Source organism: Bactrocera latifrons, unplaced genomic scaffold, assembly GCF_001853355.1.
Source record: "Bactrocera latifrons isolate USDA-ARS-PBARC rearing strain unplaced genomic scaffold, ASM185335v1 scaffold_773, whole genome shotgun sequence".
Classification (NCBI taxonomy): Eukaryota; Metazoa; Arthropoda; class Insecta; order Diptera; family Tephritidae; genus Bactrocera; species Bactrocera latifrons.
In genome coordinates this window covers 311-20504 of record NW_017537460.1, presented here as the reverse complement: position 1 = coordinate 20504, position 20194 = coordinate 311, and the positions used below count along the sequence as shown (strand labels likewise).

Here is a 20194-nt window from a genome sequence, read left to right as displayed (position 1 = left end):
ATACGATTATAAATGGGGTGGATATCGTCCGAAAAATATTTATTAAGTCGCTGCAAGAAAAATTTTGTGAAGGTGGTATATAAAGTGAAATAATTGAAAATTGGAAAGATAATAAGATTTCTATTGCTATTGTGGCTATATTTGAAGATACAGGGATTCGTTTGTGTGGTATGGACTTCTTAATTAAAATGGCGATGCCTTGCTTGCTAGTTAGATTTTGAGGCAAGTTGTAAAAGTAACTTTGGTGTTGATTAGGCGCCGCCGCAGACTTGCCCGCAGCAAGGTTAGTTTCCTGAAGGGAAATAAAACTTGGAGCGTATTCTTTAATTAGTATATCCAATTCGTGAAAGTTGTTGTAGTATCCGTGCATATTCCACTGTAAGATATTAAACATTGTTGCTAGAAGAGGTTGCTAAGGAGGTGTTTGTATGCTATGTTGAGAGTGGTGRATACTTAGTGATCGTCTACTGACATGATCAGAGCATCGTTGATGACTTTGCCATCTGAATTGTTTTGCGTGAGACAGAGATTGATAACGGAGGTATCAGTTGTCTCTTTTGAGAATGCAGGTGAACCTGCGTTATATTGAAAGGAGTTGGATTGAGCGATAATGTTGGCGAGAGTTGATTCGAGGTTTAGTTGTGTGTGTGTGTAAGGCTGTGGAACAGGAGTGAAAGAGGATGCTGAGCTATTGCGGACTCGTTGATTGCTGATGTTTTGAGGTGAGTTTTCCGGTGGTGAGTTGTTGGAAGAAAGATCGTGTGAAGTCGTAATGGGTGATTTGTTGACTAAAGAATATGTAGGGATATCAAGAGAATTGGAGGTTGACTTAGCGTTACTATTTGACAGCTGTGCTTCTCTGGCAACTAYGGCGAAAGAAGTGTTCAATATTGATGGTGATTGTGCTTTGTATAGTTTAATTGCTTCTCTCATGGAGCATTTATTTTGACATTTTATTTTTAGTATCGCCTTCGTTTGCACATATTTTGGGCAAGTGTTGGCAGAGGATGGGTGGTCTCCTGAGCAATTTGCACATAGTGTGCGCGTGTAAGGTAAAGAATGAATAGGAAGACTGCAAGAAGCACACACGGGAGGTTTATTGCATCGTTTCGCGGTATGCCCAAGCAGTTGGCAAGATTTGCATCGCATTGGGTTGGGGTAATAGGGTTTTACTTTTGCACTTCTCCACGATACTTCTACCTTTTCAGGTAACTCAAAAAGTCAAAGGTAAGTAAAACTACACCCGTGGGTTGGGGTAGTGGTACTCCCTCCGTCCGCCTAGTAAATTTGTAAACATCGACTACACCTTGTCTTTTCATGTTTTCTATTATCTCTTTCTCACTGACATTGTTGAGACAGGGAGCAAAGATTGTACTTTTCACGCTATTGAGGTTGTCATGGTATTTCGCTTCAATTTCACACACACCAGGAAGTTTTTTGGCTGAAATGAACTTTTGGGCAATTTGGTTATTTTTTACAAGCAGCAGAAGATTACCAGCACGCAACTCAGAAATTGAGATGATTTCTTTGTTAATAGCTTCTAAGGCTTTGTGGACAACGAAGCAAGAATACTTCGAAATTGGCTTGTTTGAGTCCGTTGCACCAATGAGAATATATTTCGGGTTTTCTTTCTTGGCCTGCGGCAGGTCAGAAAAGTTGAGGGGGGAGAGGTGGGTTTCTTTCTTTTTGGCTGGGATCCAGGGGCAAGCAATGCAAACCTGTTATCCCCAAGGTTGGGCGGCCCGGGGGCCATATTAAACAAATCTTCACACTTGATGCACTTATCTGCAATACACTTATGGATTGAAAGAATACAAGATTTCTAAATGTAAACACGTGTACGTATCCGAAAATGTACGATGCGCAGAATGTCAACAATGCGTAAAGAGCGAAACACGACTTCTCAGAGCGAGCACTTGTCAAAAACTGCCTGTGACAGATATTTAGTAACAATACACAAATCAAATACTATACCCTCCATAAAATAAGGTTTCCATGCATTTCAAGAAAAAAATGCGTGAAAAATATTTTATTTTTCATTTCATTTATTAATTTTTTAAGTAATGTTGATAAAAGTATAAGCTTTTAAGTACAAACGTTTATCTAAGTTCGCTATCCTGTTTTAGCTGTGTTTTCTTAAAATACTACAATGAAATATGTGAGCAGTGTAGTATTTTGCTGGTAACAATACTATACTATTGCTCACATGGTAAAGTGCATATTTGGTGACATATGCATATCATATATTTACTTATTTTTATACTCTCGTTATATGTTGCACAATTAACACTTAAACCTAATCTACATAAATATAAATTTATCAAAATGATCAAAACGAATTAAATTCCGGATGTCTCTTTGCTCGTCAAAGCGATAACTTAGCAAAATTTGAGTTATCTGGATGCTCACTATACATGGTTTCCTTGGAACCACGGAGAGGTTTTTTTGTCAGTTGAGCAAAATCGAACAATTGCCGCAAACTTAAATCGACATTCCAAACTATAAAGTGCTATACATAGGTTGCCTTTTATATTTCGCGATAATTTTTTACATCTTTCGGCGTGGATTAACTCATCAAGAGTCCATAAATGAACTTAATTGACTTAGCACTGAATGACGTTTTTTTATTCCCGTTCGTAAAAAATAAACCAAGGTGTCAAGGTCTTTCAGCACCAGAAGAGGCAGTTAATGCGTTAAAAAGACATGTTTTGGAAATAACTTAATCAGAGTGTTAAAAATGTTTCGACAATTGGTTGAAAAGTGTGTGGATCTTAATGGAGAATATTTTAAAAAACAATAAAGCGTATTTTGATTAATTTTTTTTTTTTTTTTTGTCGTATCCAGAAATATATAATGCCACTTACGTAACCAAGCCACAAATTACGTTAACAAAAAATGGTGTAGAGTATCATAGTAGGGAGAGCTATCTTTAGTAAAAAAAAAAAGAATTGTTAAGTAGGAGTGGCCTCGAAGCGTAAAAGGTTTGGTTCCAGTAACTGGAATTTCACAGCAGAATTGTGATATTGTTGTTGATTGGAAAGAAAAAACATCGCGCGAAGTCATGTCGCTAAGACAAATATATCAATACATTTTTATTAATATTAATAAAGGCTTAACAAAATTTGTTTAACAAAGAGATGAAACAAATTATAACCTTTGCAAAGTTCTCACTGGATTGTTTTTACTTTGGAATTACATAGTCCCTGCTCCTCTCATACTGGCACCGATCTTATTTAAAATATATTTTCTTCCCCTATAATGAAGTTTCTATATAAATTGACGCCGACTTTTGTCCATAGGAAATATGCATTCTAGTTTTTAAATTTATATTTTTGTGTAATAAGTGAAGTTAAAAAAAAACGTTATATACATATATAAAAAATTAAATAAATGCAGCTTCAGTTGAGAATATGAACTTTTGTATTTTAAATATTTTATGGGCATGACCGCAAGTTCTTCGGCATATATTGTAAAAATTAGTGAAATTAATCAAAACCATATATACCTATTATAATGTACCCGTTATTGTAGCTGAATTTATTTTAAATATAATTTATCAGTCAGTGTGTGTGTGTGTGTGAGTTATTTTAATAAAGTTATTCAAGCATAATTTAGTGATTATGATGGGGATCCATTCATTCATCGAATAACGAATCTCAAATCTGCACATCGCTTTTTAATATAAAATTTTACCAGCACGAGAAATATTTCCATACCTTTGATCTTGCAAAGGTATAAAATATGCGGTTCCACCTGACTTTAATACTTTATTACTTGCATAATATATAAACATAGTTTAAGAGGTAATTTTTTTGGAGAATGGCAAAAAAATGGTCTGATAAGTCAAAATTGTTCTGGATCTATTTATGAACACGGGTAACAACGCTTTCACTTTCCTTGTTTGTTTTCCACAAAAAATAGTTCAGGGTTTCCTTTCACCAAACCTGGTGTAGTATAAGACTAAAAAACAGACCGACCTAAACAAGGTTAGATCTCCGAAATAATCTCTTTGGCCGAATAAAATCCGGATGAATTCCGGTAACGTAGAAGAGCCTGTTTTGGGAATTGGCATAGCTTAAGTTTTTAGGATCGCTAAGTTCGAATCCGAATTCCATTTTTCCCAATAACGTCATTATTTTTTTCTAACCTCAAAAACCATTGTAGATTTCGTTGGCACACGCAACTTTTTACACTTTTTTAAATATTGACGAATTTCCTTGAAACTTGTTATTTGGTGGTTTTTGGGGTCTCTGATTACGAATTGAATATAAGATTTTCTAAATTAATATCCAATATATGAACAAGACGTCATTTATATTGCAAGTACCTGGTTAGTGGTTAATGGTTAAAATGTGATTTTTGGTCAAATAATCAGTCACGATCGATGAGCCGGATTCTAAGCAATTTTTGGTCGTCAGTCAATTTATACGGTTCGGTCAATATACGAAAAATCCATGTTTTGGAGTGGTTGCTCAATTCCATTTCCATAAATTTCAATGATGAGTTCGGCTGCTTTTCGATGTCGATTCGTCATTTATGTCCCCAAGACCACTTTGAAAACATTGAAACCACTCACGCACTCTGCTACGGGATAGGCAATCATCGCCATAAACTTGTTTCATCAATTGAAACCTTTCGATAAAAGTTTTCACGTTTTCACGCTCACGTTCTCACCGATAACACAAACCTACTGACACTTAAAACGCAATAATCACTTCCAATCCATAAAATGTCATGAAATTCTCACGGATAATCGATAAAGTTAGCAGATTTTAAGTCGACATATAGATGGTGCCACCACGGGGCACTAGATTTAAAAAGTCCTGTTTACTTTGGAAACAACCTTGTATATGGAGTAAAGTCAATCGGATGTTCGAAAATACTGCTGTTATTTATATGAGCACTTGGTCAAGTTTTCTCCCATTTTTTATCTATTTTCGCCACAGAAATTGACTGTTATGAGTAAAAGATAGTCTTTTATTTTTATTGAGTATATGAGTTATATACTGACCGATATAAGCGGTATAAAGTCACCTGGAATTTCGAAAATCTTTATATTAGGTACATATATGGGGGCTTAAGGAATCGGGTTAAATATTCAACCCATTTTTAATATGCGGAAAAACCATTATATGAGAATGATAATCCTTTAATTTGAGTTATATACTATATATCACGCATTGACGGACATTTTTACTCAAAAGCTAACTATAGGGGCTGGAACAGTTCTTATTGGATTTAATCACTTTTTGGTCATAAGGTGGCACACCCTAAGGACATTATTCGTGCAAAGTGCCCAAATTCGTCCATTTTCACAAAGTGATATAAGAATAAAAGAAGAATGTCACCTACCGAATTTCGTGGAAATCGGCTGGTCAAGTCCCGAGATAGGGATTTCCTTAAAAAGTGTCACGCCCATCATACACACAGCTCCCTAAGATTCCCTCATACCATCTCTGTGGTAAAATGTAATGTCTGACGTATTTAGTTATTGATTTACCAGGCTTTTAGTAGTTTTAACTAGTACCCTTATAAGGGAAGTTATCCTCCGATTTCATCCATTGTCGCACTGTCGGTAGTTTTCATAAGATTTTTACACAGAAAATTACAGCTTTATATCTTCATTTTCACATACCAAATTTCATCTCAATTTTATTCAAGTTATAGCTTGCGCTGACGGACGGACATACAGAATTTTCTCGTCATCCTGATTATTTATATATATACATATATATAACCCTATATGTGTCTTGTTTAGTTTTAGATGATACGTACAACCGTTAGGTGAACAAAACTATAATACTCCGTAGGAAATGTTTTCTTAAATCCCGCTGCATTCTTTCACCATACTCTTCACTAAAGTCACCAATTTTCAGGAAAATATTCAAATGTGAATAAAGGTAATGTAATTCATTACGCATTCCAATGCTTGAAAACTTTTTACCTTTTGGTAAACAATACTTGTTTAATTAGCATCTTTTTTATTTCCTAAAAATTTTGTACTAATTTCTCAAAAACTCGTCCATGCTTTCCATGTTTTCTCCACCGTAGTCTTTCTTTCTTCAAATCCAGTGTCTGTGGGACATTCAAAACGCTTTATTTTACTTTCGCTTCTGACAATTTGGAATTTTTTCAAAGAGGTACTTAAAAGATTTGCATTCCGTATTTCTTATTGCTTTATTCAATTATTTTACAAGACCCAATTTTATATGGAGTGGTGGAAAAATTACTATATTTTCCAGAGTCGAATGCCCTCTTTTTTATGACATTTTTAGAACCTGGAGCTAAAGTTTTCATAAGCGTCCAACCTTTTTGCACATAATGCTTGTCGTGAGTTTGACTACCCCACTCACATAATTGTCGTTATCTTTAATTCACCACACAAGTGCCATTTGTGTTTGTCATATTCAACTTTTTCAAGTAAGAATTCGAGGTTGCAGTATTCTTCTTTTACAACTATTGATTGAGCAACTAGTAAGGAAGCATATTGGTTACCGTTGTGTAGCAAGACTGCTTTTAAACATAATGTTGACGAATCAACAAATAAGCGGCAGTCATTAGCTTCGTAGGAAATATCATAATCGTTTATTGTCCATCAATATCGAAGTAGTAAGCTAAATTTTTGATATCTATGAAATATTTTCTGAATCAAACAACTCGATTACGATAGAAATTTAAAAGAGTGCTGGAGCTAGACAACTTTTCTCTATCAATCTTGATTCTAATAGTTCCGAAACTTCTTTCTTTTTATGTCCATTCATTGACCACCTATATTGAAAAATTCCGTGTATCTAGGTTTAAGTAAAATTGTTTTTTGTGACTTCTTAACAACATATTTTCCACAAACGAAACAGAAATTATACGATTATAAACATCTCTTTATCTATAGTACGAGAATCAATTATTTTACCAGAGACAAACAGCTGCTCAACTCATCTCTTCTCTTATTGGAAGTGAGAGAGCAATTGACAAACGTCAAAACCTCCTGAAGTCGATCAGCTGTCAAAGTTCAGGAGGTTTCGACGTTTAAAATTTGGAAACGCCTTGCTCTAGACCCTTACAAAAAATGCGAAACAACCATAATTAAGGAAAACACGAATTATAAATGTGTTTGATGAAATTTTTTGTCTTGTGATGCAGCATAGTATTAAATTTCAATAGTTGAAAGCCAACAAGCCCTTATTAATTGTTGAATATTCAAAAGTCAGTTGTTTTAGTATAGCATAAAATATTTAAATCGTTTTTTGATATATTATATTAAATGACCACTATATAGAAGTTTTCAATTGTAACAAATGTTGGGTGCTTTAATTTAAATCCCCAAAAATTATTATTTTGTTCGATCTTGAACTTTTATCGATTGCAGCTGAATCCACTTATTAAAACAAATTATTGGAGTCAATGAATAAACTGCAATGCTCCCAAAAAAAAAAAAAAGCTAATTTCGAGAAATGGGCCAATCATATGGCTGCGATCATGCGATATAACGCCTCAGTGCAAGTTAATTGTCTTTGCAATCACCAAACAGGAGGTCCATTTAACTTGCTGTGTGATTGGGCAAGAAGCTCATGTCGATTTTCTACATATCGATTTTTTGAAGAGTGAACAGAGGCTAATTGAGAGCCTTGCTGAGATATTTTATTCCCAAAGAACCAAGATTCTTTAGCATCAATATGTTTATGTCGACTCTGGCGATGGCGATGGATTCACTAAATGGTGCTATATAAATCCCTGCGAATCGGGTTCGAGAAGGCGCTACCCTACGAATTGAACTTCCACATATCTCCTCGGGGGGTTTGACTTCAAAACACTGGCAGAGATATTGCAAGGTTTCAAATTGTTAGCCATATTAATGAAAATTTGCAAAAGGTTCTTCCCGAGAAGTAACAACAGGAGGCAACATATAGCCGGGGTAAGCGTTAAATCCTGTACAACTCAGAACATCTGAGCTTCTGTTTAGCATGCTTCTTATATGACAACTATCATAATTCTTTCTAAAAAAATAAACCAAACTAACTTCACGATCTTACTCAACAAATGAATTAATTTAAAAGATGTATTTTGGACTAAACCTCCTTCTATTTGATTATATCTCGGTATTAAGAAAAATTTAGCAAACAAGAAACATGGAAAAGCTCTCTTGCAAAAATTATCCATATATTCGTCTAAACTCAGTAAACTGATCATAAGGATATTCATTTTCTGAAAACCTCTTCTTCTCTTCTTTTCTGGGGAGTTGACAACAACACCCCAGCCATTTCTTGTTTTCGCAATTGGCCCCAATTAGAAATACATAGCGGAGTCAAGTCCTTCTCCCCCTGGTGCTTCCAACGGAGTGGGGGTCTTCCTCTTCCTTTGCCTCCCTAAGTGGATATTGTGTCAGAGCTCGAATGTTTTCGTTCATACGTACGACATGACATGATCCAGTGCATCCGCTGTCTCTTCATTCGCTGAACTATGTCAATTTCTTCGTATATCTTATACAGCTCGTCGTTCCATCGAATGCGATATTCGCCGTGGTCAACGCGCAATCAAACCATAAATCTTTCGTAGAACCTTTCTCTCGAAAACTCGTAACGTCGACTCATCAGTTGTTGTAATCTTTTCGTGCTGTCAACAGCATCTTTAAATTCGACGAAGAGGTCTGTGTGTCGATCCTCTTTTCACGAGTCTTTTCCAAGATTTGGCGCATGGTGAATATCTGGTCAGTTGTAGATTTTCCAGGCCTAAGTCGACACTAATAAGGTCCAATCAGTTTGTTGACGATGGGCTTTAATCTTTCACACATTACGCTGGATAGGACCTTATGTTAAAGTACAGACTGTTAAAGTACAGACTGTGGGGTCTAACGTTTTTTGAATTGGGCAGAGCACAGTTAAATTCCAATCGTTCAATAAGCTTTTGTCCGACCATATTTTACGAAGAAGCTGATGCATTCTCCATATCAGTTCTTCGCCACCGTGTTTGAATAGCTCGACCAGAAATTCATCGACTCCCGCCGCTTTCTTGTTCTTCAGACGGGTAACTGCTATTCGAACTTGTTCGGGCAATGGAACGTCTGTTTCACCGTCTGTCATCGATTGGGGAATCGGGTTTGCCTTATCCTGTTGTTATGCTTTCACAGCCATTGAGCTGGCTAGAAAAGTTTTCTCTCCATAATTTTAGTATGTTCTGAGCACCGGTTACTCCTCCTCACCTCCTTGGGTCCTACCAGAATATGCTCCGGTTTTGAAACTTTCTATTAGTCCCCGAATTTCTTCGTAGAATTTTCAAGTATCACCCATGTCGGCCGGCTTGTCAAATTCTTTATACTCACGGATTTCTCTCTTTTTCTGTCTACAAATGCGTGCGATCGTAACGTTACGAGTAGGAAGTCTGTTTACTCCCGTCTGTGGTACGGCACTCCTCGTTATACCAGCTGTTCTTTTGCATTTTCTGAAAACCAGTGATTTTGTTTGCAGCTGTTCGTAGGGAGCTTGAAATGCCGTCCCACATTTCTCTTATACCGAGTTGTTGACGAGTGCTGTTAAAAAGCAGGAGTGAAAGTCGAGTAGAAAACCGTTCGGCTATCGGTTGTGATTGCAGCTTCTCGACGTCGAACCATGCTTGCGTTTGTTGCCGAACGGTTTTTGCTGCACAGAGGTTGGTGTGTATCTTTCCTGAAACAAGATAAAGAGCGAGTCGATTTTAGGACCTCGCAGTGCACGCACATCTAAAACACTGATGACGTGTCTTCCGTCTATCACAACATGATCGATCTAGTTGGTGGCTTTTCGATCCGGAGACAGCCAGGTAGCTTCATAAATTTTTCAATGCTGGAGTCCAGTACTACAAATAACTATATTTAGGGCCCCGGCGAAGTCGTTCAGCTTCAAACCATTTGGATGTTTCCTCGTGAAGGCTTTATTTATCGACTGTTTTGGCAAATATACCTTCCTTGTCCACCCTGGCGTTAAAGCCGACAAGCACGATTATGACATCGCGGCGGGGGCAGCGCTCATAGGTGCGTTCCAAGCGCTCATAGAAGGCATCTTTGGTCACATTTTTCTTTCTATTTCATCGAATCGCGGGCGCAAATCAGCGGTATGTTGAATAACTTCACTTTGATGCGGATTGTGGCTAGACGTTCATTCACCGGAGTCTATCTCCCGCCCAGAATTCTACACCGAATTTGCGCTCCTTTATATGGCCACTGTAGTAAACGCCACAAGGACCTACTCGTCTCAGTCCTTGCCCCGTCCATCGCATTTCTTGAATGGCGGTGATGACTCCATCATCCAATACCTAACGAAATTGTGCAAGAATTTTTCGCTGTGCCAAATGTGGTTTCATACCAAAAATGGAGGAATGACAAGACGTGACGTATTTTTCAGTATGTTGTTGCTAATATTTTAGATATACTTGTAAACCATACGTTCCCACATGCTAAAGGCGAAATGCCACTGAATTGTATCAAGAAAATAAAAAACAATTAACACCTAATTGAGAAAGAATAGGATAGCTAAGTGACTACCATAACCACCAGATTTTAATCCTATTAGAAGTTATGCATTCCTTTTGGAAACACCGTTTATTAGAAAAAAAAACTGTCGCGTTCTTGACAGACTTTCGGAATTTTAATATATTTTAACATTTACATTTTTTGAATGAAATTACCCCATGCACTTAGTTAAAGTAGTTTGGCAGCCGTTTCTGAAATTTCCTTTTATTTTTATGCATTATAATAGTTTACAAAATATCCACGTACTAACTTAATATTTTTCAAATGAGAACTTACTCTATTTTAGCGCACATGCTTCCGACACGAAATCTGGTGGAAAATTTTGCTCAATTGCTTTATTAAAGATTTGTTTTCTGTTCTTTAGCGCTCACAGAGCTCGCCTTTACTTATCAATATATGTATGTATGTGTAAACGTAGGGCACTTAATTAAATAATTGTTAATGTCATAAAAACGATATTTGTACTATTTACATGTAATGAATGCAAAAAATGTTAACTATATATTTGTGTAAAAATAAATATCATGTTTTTGAAACTACAATATATATATTTGTGTGAATATTTTATACATATGTAAATATTAATTAAAATTACTTCTTCTATGTTCATAATCGACCTACTAAACGTGAATAATTGTGTCACTCATTGCAATATCGTTAACTACCGAAAACAAAACCACACTCAACTATCGATCTTTAGCGAGTGTCACAACTCATCAGATAGGATAAAAGTTCGCGTCTGGGATGAAGACAATGATCTGAAATCCAAATTGCGTCAGAAGTTAACTCGAGAATCTGATGACTTTTTGGGTCAGACAATCATCGAAGTACGCACACTTTCAGGTGAAATGGATGTTTGGTATAATTTAGAAAAGCGTACGGACAAATCAGCGGTATCTGGAGCCATACGTTTACATATTTCAGTGGAAATCAAGGGAGAGGAAAAAGTCGCTCCATACCATGTACAGTACACATGTTTGCATGAAAACATTTTTCATTATTTATGCGAAGAAAATTGCGGAATGGTGAGTATACAATTACAATTCCAGATTACAATTTTTGCTTCTAATTAGCCAAGTCAACAACCGGTTTGCAATGATCTATTTGTTTACATTTTATGAGGTCTATGATCCATTTATATACATATCTATTTGCTATGAAACATCATTAGTTGAGATTCAGCTGAATGTCCCATTTGTTTATATTTTATGGGGTCAATGACGCTTTTTTTTATCATATATGCGAAATTTCAAAAAGATATATAGTGAAATGAAAAAGTATTTCATACAAGCAATTGATTTCGATCGTTCAGTTTGCATGACAGGATGACAGATCGATATCACAAAAAGTGATGGATTAGGTTTTGTCTATACAGACATACAGACGGGCTAAATCAGCTCATTATACTCATCATTTATATATATTTTATAGGGTCTGCGACATTTCCTATTTTTTTAGTTTTAAAAACTTCGTTACACACTTATCAGGTATAAACTGTTCAGTTTTTTATTTTATTGAAACATAATAAATGATGGTTTTACATTTTATTGACAATAAAACAATAAAAGCTGTAATAAACAAGCTTTTCTTTTTAAACGAAATTTAACAACTAAATATAATGATATTAGTCATTTTCTTAGATTCTTAATAGATTATGAAACGTTGCTAGTCTTCCCTAGATGTCTTTTTTGCACGTTTCGATGCTGTTTCGCAAATGACTTCCCGAACCATTTTTAAACGAAGATCACGATGCAGATCCGAATTGCGTATGTACCACTGGGCATTTACCATTTTTCGCAGAACTTGGAATCTGCTTCAATGTATAACGGGGCAGCTCATCCCCATAGTTGAATTCCATATGTCCAAATAGGTCTCAAAGTTTCATTGTGGCCTAGGAGTTTATTTGATGTGTTTAAGGGTGATTTCTTGCCGATCAAAAATTTTATTTTGTGGTATTTTAGTTTTAGTTCTAAAACTTTTTTTTTGTATATGCTCCCCCAATTTAACTTTGCATCCAACGACACGCTTCATTTACAATACGTAAGGGGATGAACGTAACACTTTTGTTAGTGATGCTTACATGGATAGACTTCCACTCGTTTAAAGTAATGTACCATGTCTGTGTCCATTCTACAAAGTGATTTAGTGAAGATTGCATTCTGTGCGACGACTCAACTTCATTTTTTCCGGTCGTAATGATGCAGGTATCATCTGCAAGTGTGGCGATTGCAGGTATCGACAATAGTGCAGTTTGGCGGCGTAGACATGTCGTTGGTAAACAAAATTTATAAGAGTGGTCCCAAGACACTTCCTTGGGGTAGACCTGTTTTTATCGGCTGTAACGTAGTATTTGATTGTCGCTGCTTAATTCTGAAGTAGCGGATGCTCAGGTAAGAGTCAACTAGGTCGGTTAGATACTGTTGACAGTGAGCTCTTAATTTATGAGGTAAGCCATGGTGCCATACTCTATCAAACGCCTGGGATACGTCAAGAAAACAGCTTTTTTCCATCGTATCTTCGATTATGCTCGTTATTCGATGAACTTGATTAATTGTGGAATGTTGAGATCGAAATTCAAATTGATGAATGAGTATAAGTCCCTTTTCTTCAATTATGTTCTGAAGTCTTTTTATAATTACAACTTCAAGTAGGTTGGACAAAATAGGCAACAGTGAGATTGGACGATATAAAGATGCTTCCTGTGCGCTTTTCCCGGGTTTTTGCACTATAATGATTTCAGATACCTTCCATGGCAATGGAACGTATCTGAGATTTAAGCAAGCGTTTATTATCGATGTAAGTTTTTCTAATGCTTTCCGCGTTAGATTTTTCAGTACTTCAGCTGTCACTAAGTCGAAGCCGGGAGCTTTTCTTGGTTTAAATCTACTTTTAATTATATTTTCCACTTCTTTAGTAGTTGCTGGTTGGATTTCTTCTACGCATTGCGATCCTTCCTGAGGTAAAGTTCYTTGGAACAGAATAGGACTAAACGTTTTAGTGAGTTTCTCTGAAAAAACGTCCGCTTTTTCTTTGTCGCTTTTGGCCCAGGATCCGTTTGGCTTTCTGAGGGGTTCATTTGACATTATTGGTTTCCTAGCATTTTTTACTGCTTTCCAAAGGGAATAATCGGATTGTTTGTTTGGCGTTAATTTCTCAATATAATTAGAAATATTTTGATTCGTGAATAGCTTTRTTTTAGTACTGAGAACCTTGGTTAAATTGTTCAGTTCTGTTTTATATTGGGGAAAGCGCGTGATTTGCCATTTTTTGCGTAGTTTTCTCTTTTTCTTTATGAGATCTAAAATGTYCGATGGATATTTAATATAAAAGTTTTTTTGTTTAGGAACAGGAGTACTTTTCCAAGCCGATTCCTGAATAGCTTTCGTAAATGTATGAACTTCATCTTGTAACATATCTTGAGTTGTTATATTTACTTCAAAATCAATATTTTTGTCGAGCATCACTTTGAAATACTCCCAATCCGTATGTCTATTAGAGAGATAAGGTGGTATGTCGATTTTTTGTAAATGACCATTTAAGATTAGATATAGTGGCGAGTGGTCCGAATTTAAATCCAATCCATTTTCCATGGTAATGAATTTCTTAGATATTTGCCGACGGGTGAAAAAGTCGATCAGGTCTGGTAGTTTTTTTGGGTCGGAATTCCAGTAGACATAAAGTCGCATCCAGTAGCCATAGCAGCTTTAAATAGCTCTCTTCCCTTCGGTTTCGTAACTCTTGAGACCCATTGGGAGTGTTTTGCGTTAAAGTTGCCACCCAAGATGAATTGTGGTGTTTTAGTATAAATTCCGTAGACAAGTTCGTTTTGATATTGTGTCTATGCTATATATCGCGGTAATTCTTACTTTTCCGAAACTAGATTTAAGCGATATGGTCGTGGTTTGGTATTCTGAGAGTTCTAGTTTTATTCATCGCATCGAGTCATGCTATACCTTTTTGGAAAGCCCATTTCACGCACTAACACGTGTTTGATTGATTGTCGTTTCTTTTAAGTCGTTCGTGAGTTATAGCGTCCCAAACATGGAGCAAAATAAAGAGAAAATATGGCATATTTTACAGTACTACTACGATACGTTATAAACCATTTGAAGCAGCTTGGAGTCATTAAGAAGCTCGATGTATGGGTGCCACACGAATTGACGCAAAAAAACATCTTTTACCGTATCGACGCATGCGAATCGCTTCTGAATCGCAACAAAATCGACCCGTTTTTGAAGGGTATGGTGACTGGCGATGAAAAGTGGGTCACTTACGATAACGTAAGGCGCAAACGGTCGTGGTCGAAAAACGGTGAAGCGGCCAGACTGTGGCCAAGCCTGAATTGACGGCCAGGAAGTTTCTTCTGTGTGTTTGGTGGGATTGGAAGGGAATAAGCCACTATGAGCTGCTCCCCTATGGCGAAACGCACAATTCGGACCGGTACTGCCAACAACTGGACCGCTTGAAGGCAGCACTCATGCAGAAGAGGCCATCTTTGATCAACAGAGGCCGAATTGTCTTCCATCAGGACAACACCAGGCCAAACACATCTTTAGTGTCGCGCCAGAAGCTCTGGGAGCTCGGATGGGAGGTTCTTTTGCATCCACCATATAGTCCGGATCTCGCTCCAAGTGATTACTACCTGTTTCTGTTCATGGCGAACGCGCTTGGTAGTCTGAAGTTGGCTACAAGAGAGTCCTGTGAAAATTGGCTCTCCGAGATTTGTGCCATTATGGAAGCGAACTTCTATGAGAGGTGCATTATGAAGGGCATCTCGTTGGGAACACGTCATCGAACGAAACGGCGCATATTTGACTTAAATCGCATTATTGTAACCAATTTTATGAACAATTGGAAATTCAATAAAAAATACCGCAAGACTTTTTTATTATATTAATTTCTTCGTAGTGGGGAATATTATCTCTGATAATTATGTCGACGTCTTGAAGTTTTTGAATTTAACGAAAGTTTCATTAGTAAAATGTGTTTCTGATATAAGACAAATATCAATTTAGAGGCATTAACCTATAATTCTTTTCTTCGTTCGAGCAAGCCATTTGCGTTCCAGGTCATAATTTTTATCGGTTTCATTTGTGCGCTTTACTGTCGCTCTAGTTGAGTAAGACGTTCGCGGGTATTTACCTTGCTTTTCTAGCTTATTAAGCTTGTCGAGAATGAACGAGAAATTATTGGTAATATCACTAATGGAATTTGAATTTGAATGGTTTGCAGACGTATGTTGTTGAATTTGACTAGTACCTTTGCTAATGCTGGCACGTGAGAGTTTTCCAGATTGCCGACTTACATTACTAACTTACTTCTGAGGAGCAGTAGAAGCGGTTGTACTTAAGCGTTTTGGTTGTTGGTTATGCTCTTTATTTCTGTTCAGTGTGTAAAAGTAAAATTAAATATAAAGGATCATAATTTACGGCAACGGTACTATTTTAAACCTTTAATTTTAACCATAGCGGCACATATGTAAATAAAACTTACCATTTCAACTTGATATTTTAAAATACTTAGGTTAAACTACCACAACAGAAGGGGGATGATGCATGGAAGCTTTATTTTGACGAAATTCCCGAGGAGATTGTTGACGAGTTTGCTATGCGATATGGCATTGAAAATATATACCAAGCAATGACTCACTTTCACTGCCTGTCTACCAAATATTTATGCCCTGGGGTTCCGGCTGTAATGAGTACGTTATTAGCAAACATCAACGCATATTATGCGCATACAACAGCATCGTCAGCCGTATCGGCAAGTGATCGTTTTGCCGCTAGTAACTTTGGTGTAAGTATAGACAATAGAGGGATTCTCGTGCAAGATAACAAAAAGTAAAATACAGGCTAACCACCTTAATGTATTCAAGAAAAACCATATTCTATAAAGTGAATACTTTGCTTTCACTCAATATCATAACATAGTGGACGTGTGCTTCTCTAATAGATTTTTAATGATCTATGATGAAATTGTACATATTTTTGACTCTTACAGAAAGAAAAATTCGTAAAATTATTAGATCAACTGCACAATTCACTACGAATTGATCTCTCTATGTACCGCAACAATTTCCCAGCGACTAGTCAAGAAAAACTAATGGACCTCAAATCAACCGTAGATTTGTTGACCAGTATCACATTCTTTCGTATGAAGGTATTTTTTTATTTGATTGTTTTTTGTACGAACCGTAAATGTTTGACCATTCATTTCAGGTTCAAGAACTCTCTAGTCCACCACGAGCGAGTACAGTTGTCAAGGATTGCGTGAAGGCTTGTCTTAGATCCACCTATCAATTCCTGTTCGAAAATTGTTATGAACTTTATAATAGGGAGTTTCAGGTAATTATTTATATTACAAGAGATATCGTAGCCAACTATCAAATTTATTACTGGTTTCAAGGTGGATCCAAACGAAGCAAAACGTGACTCTGACGACCACGGCCCTAAATTAGATAACGTTGACTTCTGGCATAAGCTAATCGCCTTAATTGTGTCCGTGATCGACGAAGATAAAAACAGTTATGGTACCGTACTGAACCAGTTTCCACAGGAATTGAATATTGGGCAGGTAAGCCGCTTACAGTAGTAATTGGATGTTTCTGATAATATTGTACGTAATTTGTAATTGCTAAATCGGAAATTAAAGTTTCGTATTGAATCTGCTAATCAGAATTATAAACTTATAAAATATTGAATATGATGGGTCTGCGCGAATTCTAGTTGAAAATAGTACAACATAAACTACGCAAGCCCGAAAAATGTTAAAAACATTTAAATTTTAATTATAAATTTGGGAATAACATTTTTTTTCAATCCGGGTTTCGGGGTAAGAAATAATTTTTAATAAAAGTTTAGGATTTAAAAAAGATAATAATAATAATTTTTGACTTAATAAATAATGATTAGAGACTAAAGCAACTTACTTACTTTTTATAGCAACATATTACTAGTCATGAATCATGAGTAGTAGCTTTTGAAAAATATCACTCAATTATAAAACAATGTTAAAAAGTTATTGTCCGCGTACAACGATTTTTATATAACAAATGTCACACCTTGAAGGCGCTGTTTGTGCAAAGTTTTGTTCCGATATTTTTATTGCTGTTTGATTTATGTATATATCTTAAAGTATAAGCTGGGCACAATAGACCTATGGCCGCGGTGCATTTCTCATTTATTAAGGTATAAGCTCAATATATAATTCAAAATTGTTTTATATGGAAAGTAAAGTTCGAAAGGTGTTATTATCCTGACATTTGTGCTCCAAATTTCATTGAAATCTGTGGAGTAGCTCTTGAGATAAAGAGCTTAACCTAAAGGTAAGGTAAGGAGGTAAGGAGTAAGAGTCCAAAATAATAAAATAGTTTAAAATATCAGAAGTGGTGCTATTGTACCCAAAATGTCGACAAGTGAGGATTTCCTTAGTTTATACACCGTCGAGCAACTAAAATCATGGTTGTGTTTGCTCGGGCATAAAACAGCAGGTAATAAAGCCGAACTAATTGTTCGCCTACAACAAATTCCTGATGAGCTTCGTGGAAATTTTCGAAATTCGACGGTTGACGCTGGCGCAGACGTTGACGTTAACGCTACAATTACCCAAGCCACCATTCCTGACGAAATCAACGAAGGAATGAACAAAACAAACATTACCGACGAGTGTGGTGAATTTAACAATGGTGTTGTACCACAAATCGACGCAAAGAGCGATGCAAGCGAGTGGCGTCTTTTAAAAATCGAACTAGAATTGTTGAAGCGTGAATGTGAATTACAGAAGATGAAAATTAACTTCTAAAGAGAGAAAAAGTACAGCTGAAAAAAAGTGATTAAACAAAAAACACTTGTAATGAGCGATAGTTCGCACATGGAAAAGAGCTTATTTCGGACTTTTCTGGTAATAATGAACATGTAAAATTATGGCAAGCACATCTAAAAAATAATTCAGAGTGCTAACAAACTTGATGATATCAACATGTAAAACACCGTACTCGCGTCCACTCGTTATAATTGACAGTCAAACAATTTAAAATATAGAACTTTATTAAAATATATGAAAATATGACACTTTATGCAAATTTATAAACGCTTTCAAATATTGCGTACTCGTTATTTTACGTTGTTCACTCACTGATGGTTGCTTTTTGACTGTGCCCTTTTGGTTGCTGCCACTTGCTTCGTTTTATCTGACACTTGTTGGGCAACAGAGTTGCCATCGTTTACAAACATAATAGCACTAATTGCAAATAAATTTAAAAAAAGAAAATAAAACTCTAAAGCCATATTATCAAATTCTCGAGGTGATTTGAGTGCAATACCTAGTGACAAGTTTTTAATGGAAATGGGATCTCTCTTTGCAGAAAAACAAGCAATTTGATGCTAAAGCAAAAGTTTGAAACAAAGCTTGGTTGGCTACCGAATCGTTTCGAAAATATTTCTATGAAAAGTTGATTCTGGCAAATAAAATTCTAATTGGAGAAGATGAACTGGTTGAATATCTAATTGAGGGTATTCCGCAGAACCCTTTACGTTCGCAAGTTAAATGCAACGATTTCATCACAAACATGAATTGTTAGAACCATTTCGAAATATTCAATTGCCCCGGTATATACCAAAGAAAATGTCAGCAAATAATCAACATGTGCAGTCTAGTAATGGACAACGGGCAGCGGCAGTCGTGAGATGCTACAATTGTAACTCCGACATTTAGCAAATGTATGCCGAAAACCCAAACGAGAGCTTGGTGATTGCCATGCATGCACAGAAATTGGCCATTTTGCAGCAAATTGTTCTCAAAGGAAGAGGCTCTGTACAACATGTTACTGAATTTACGGAAGGCGATAATTTTGTAAAGTTTTTAAATTATTTATTCTAAATTTATTTATAAAAGTTTATTACGATCGTTAATTAATACGATAAGCTCCATTAGTTTTGTGAACAGTTCGTACCAGATGCAGAAATAAACAGAAAAAACCATGTATTCTTAAAATATAGTGATATAAACAAAAGCCCATTATCTATTGTCGGAAATGTAAACAGTTTTATTTTATTCAAAACTTGGTCAAAACACGTCGAGTGATCCATTTTGCAAAACGCCGATTTTGAAAATTAGCAGTTCATTAGGAAGGGATAAATCGATGTGCTAATGCTTTTCTTGCGGTGCAGATGTCGGGGGCTTAGGAGCGCTTTGCTCAACGTTTTAAGAGCGGTAGGGGGACAAAAAATTCAATATCTTTGGAACGGTATGTATGAGCAAAAATTTTTTGCAGATTATTAAATTTGAATATTTTCCGCGTTGTGCCACATACATTTCATCGTTTTTTTTTTAGCGTGAAGAACACGTGTAAAGTTGCAATTCTTTAAAAAAAAGTGTATGTAAAATGTTATTATTTAAACAAGTGGATCGTGAAAACATATTTATAATGGAGCATGAACATTTTTCTTTAACTTCACAAAATTTCATCAATTTATCTATAGTAGTTTATAAGAAAATACTTGGACCCCTTGACGTGGTCAAATAAAATAAAATGAGTGTATATGCAAAACAAAAATTTGTACAAATATTCCTAGTTTATATGTGTTGTAAGTGCCCCGATACTCCAAAAATTATCTGTGAGATGAAACTGTTAAGTACAGAAAACCTTTTAACTATCCTCCGAGAAGACTGAAAAACAACAAGTTAGAGTTGTTT

General features: G+C 36.0%; 1 protein-coding gene across 4 annotated transcripts in view; it reads left to right on the top strand.

The window, feature by feature from the left end:
* The window catches only part of LOC108976539, a 78696-nt gene extending 61518 nt beyond the window's left edge, over positions 1 to 17178 (top strand). For 3 of the 4 annotated variants that reach the window (XM_018945728.1, XM_018945729.1, XM_018945727.1), the window contains 5 exons: positions 11202 to 11526; positions 16025 to 16297; positions 16502 to 16660; positions 16720 to 16845; positions 16907 to 17178. In XM_018945728.1, coding sequence (XP_018801273.1) covers positions 11202 to 11526; positions 16025 to 16297; positions 16502 to 16660; positions 16720 to 16845; positions 16907 to 17092 — 1069 coding nt within the window. In that variant the 3' untranslated portion in view covers positions 17093 to 17178. Of the gene's footprint in view, positions 1 to 11201; positions 11527 to 16024; positions 16298 to 16501; positions 16661 to 16719; positions 16846 to 16906 lie in introns of those variants that run through there. The other variant, XM_018945733.1, reaches the window with a different exon arrangement.
* Positions 17179 to 20194: the final 3016 nt, after the last annotated feature.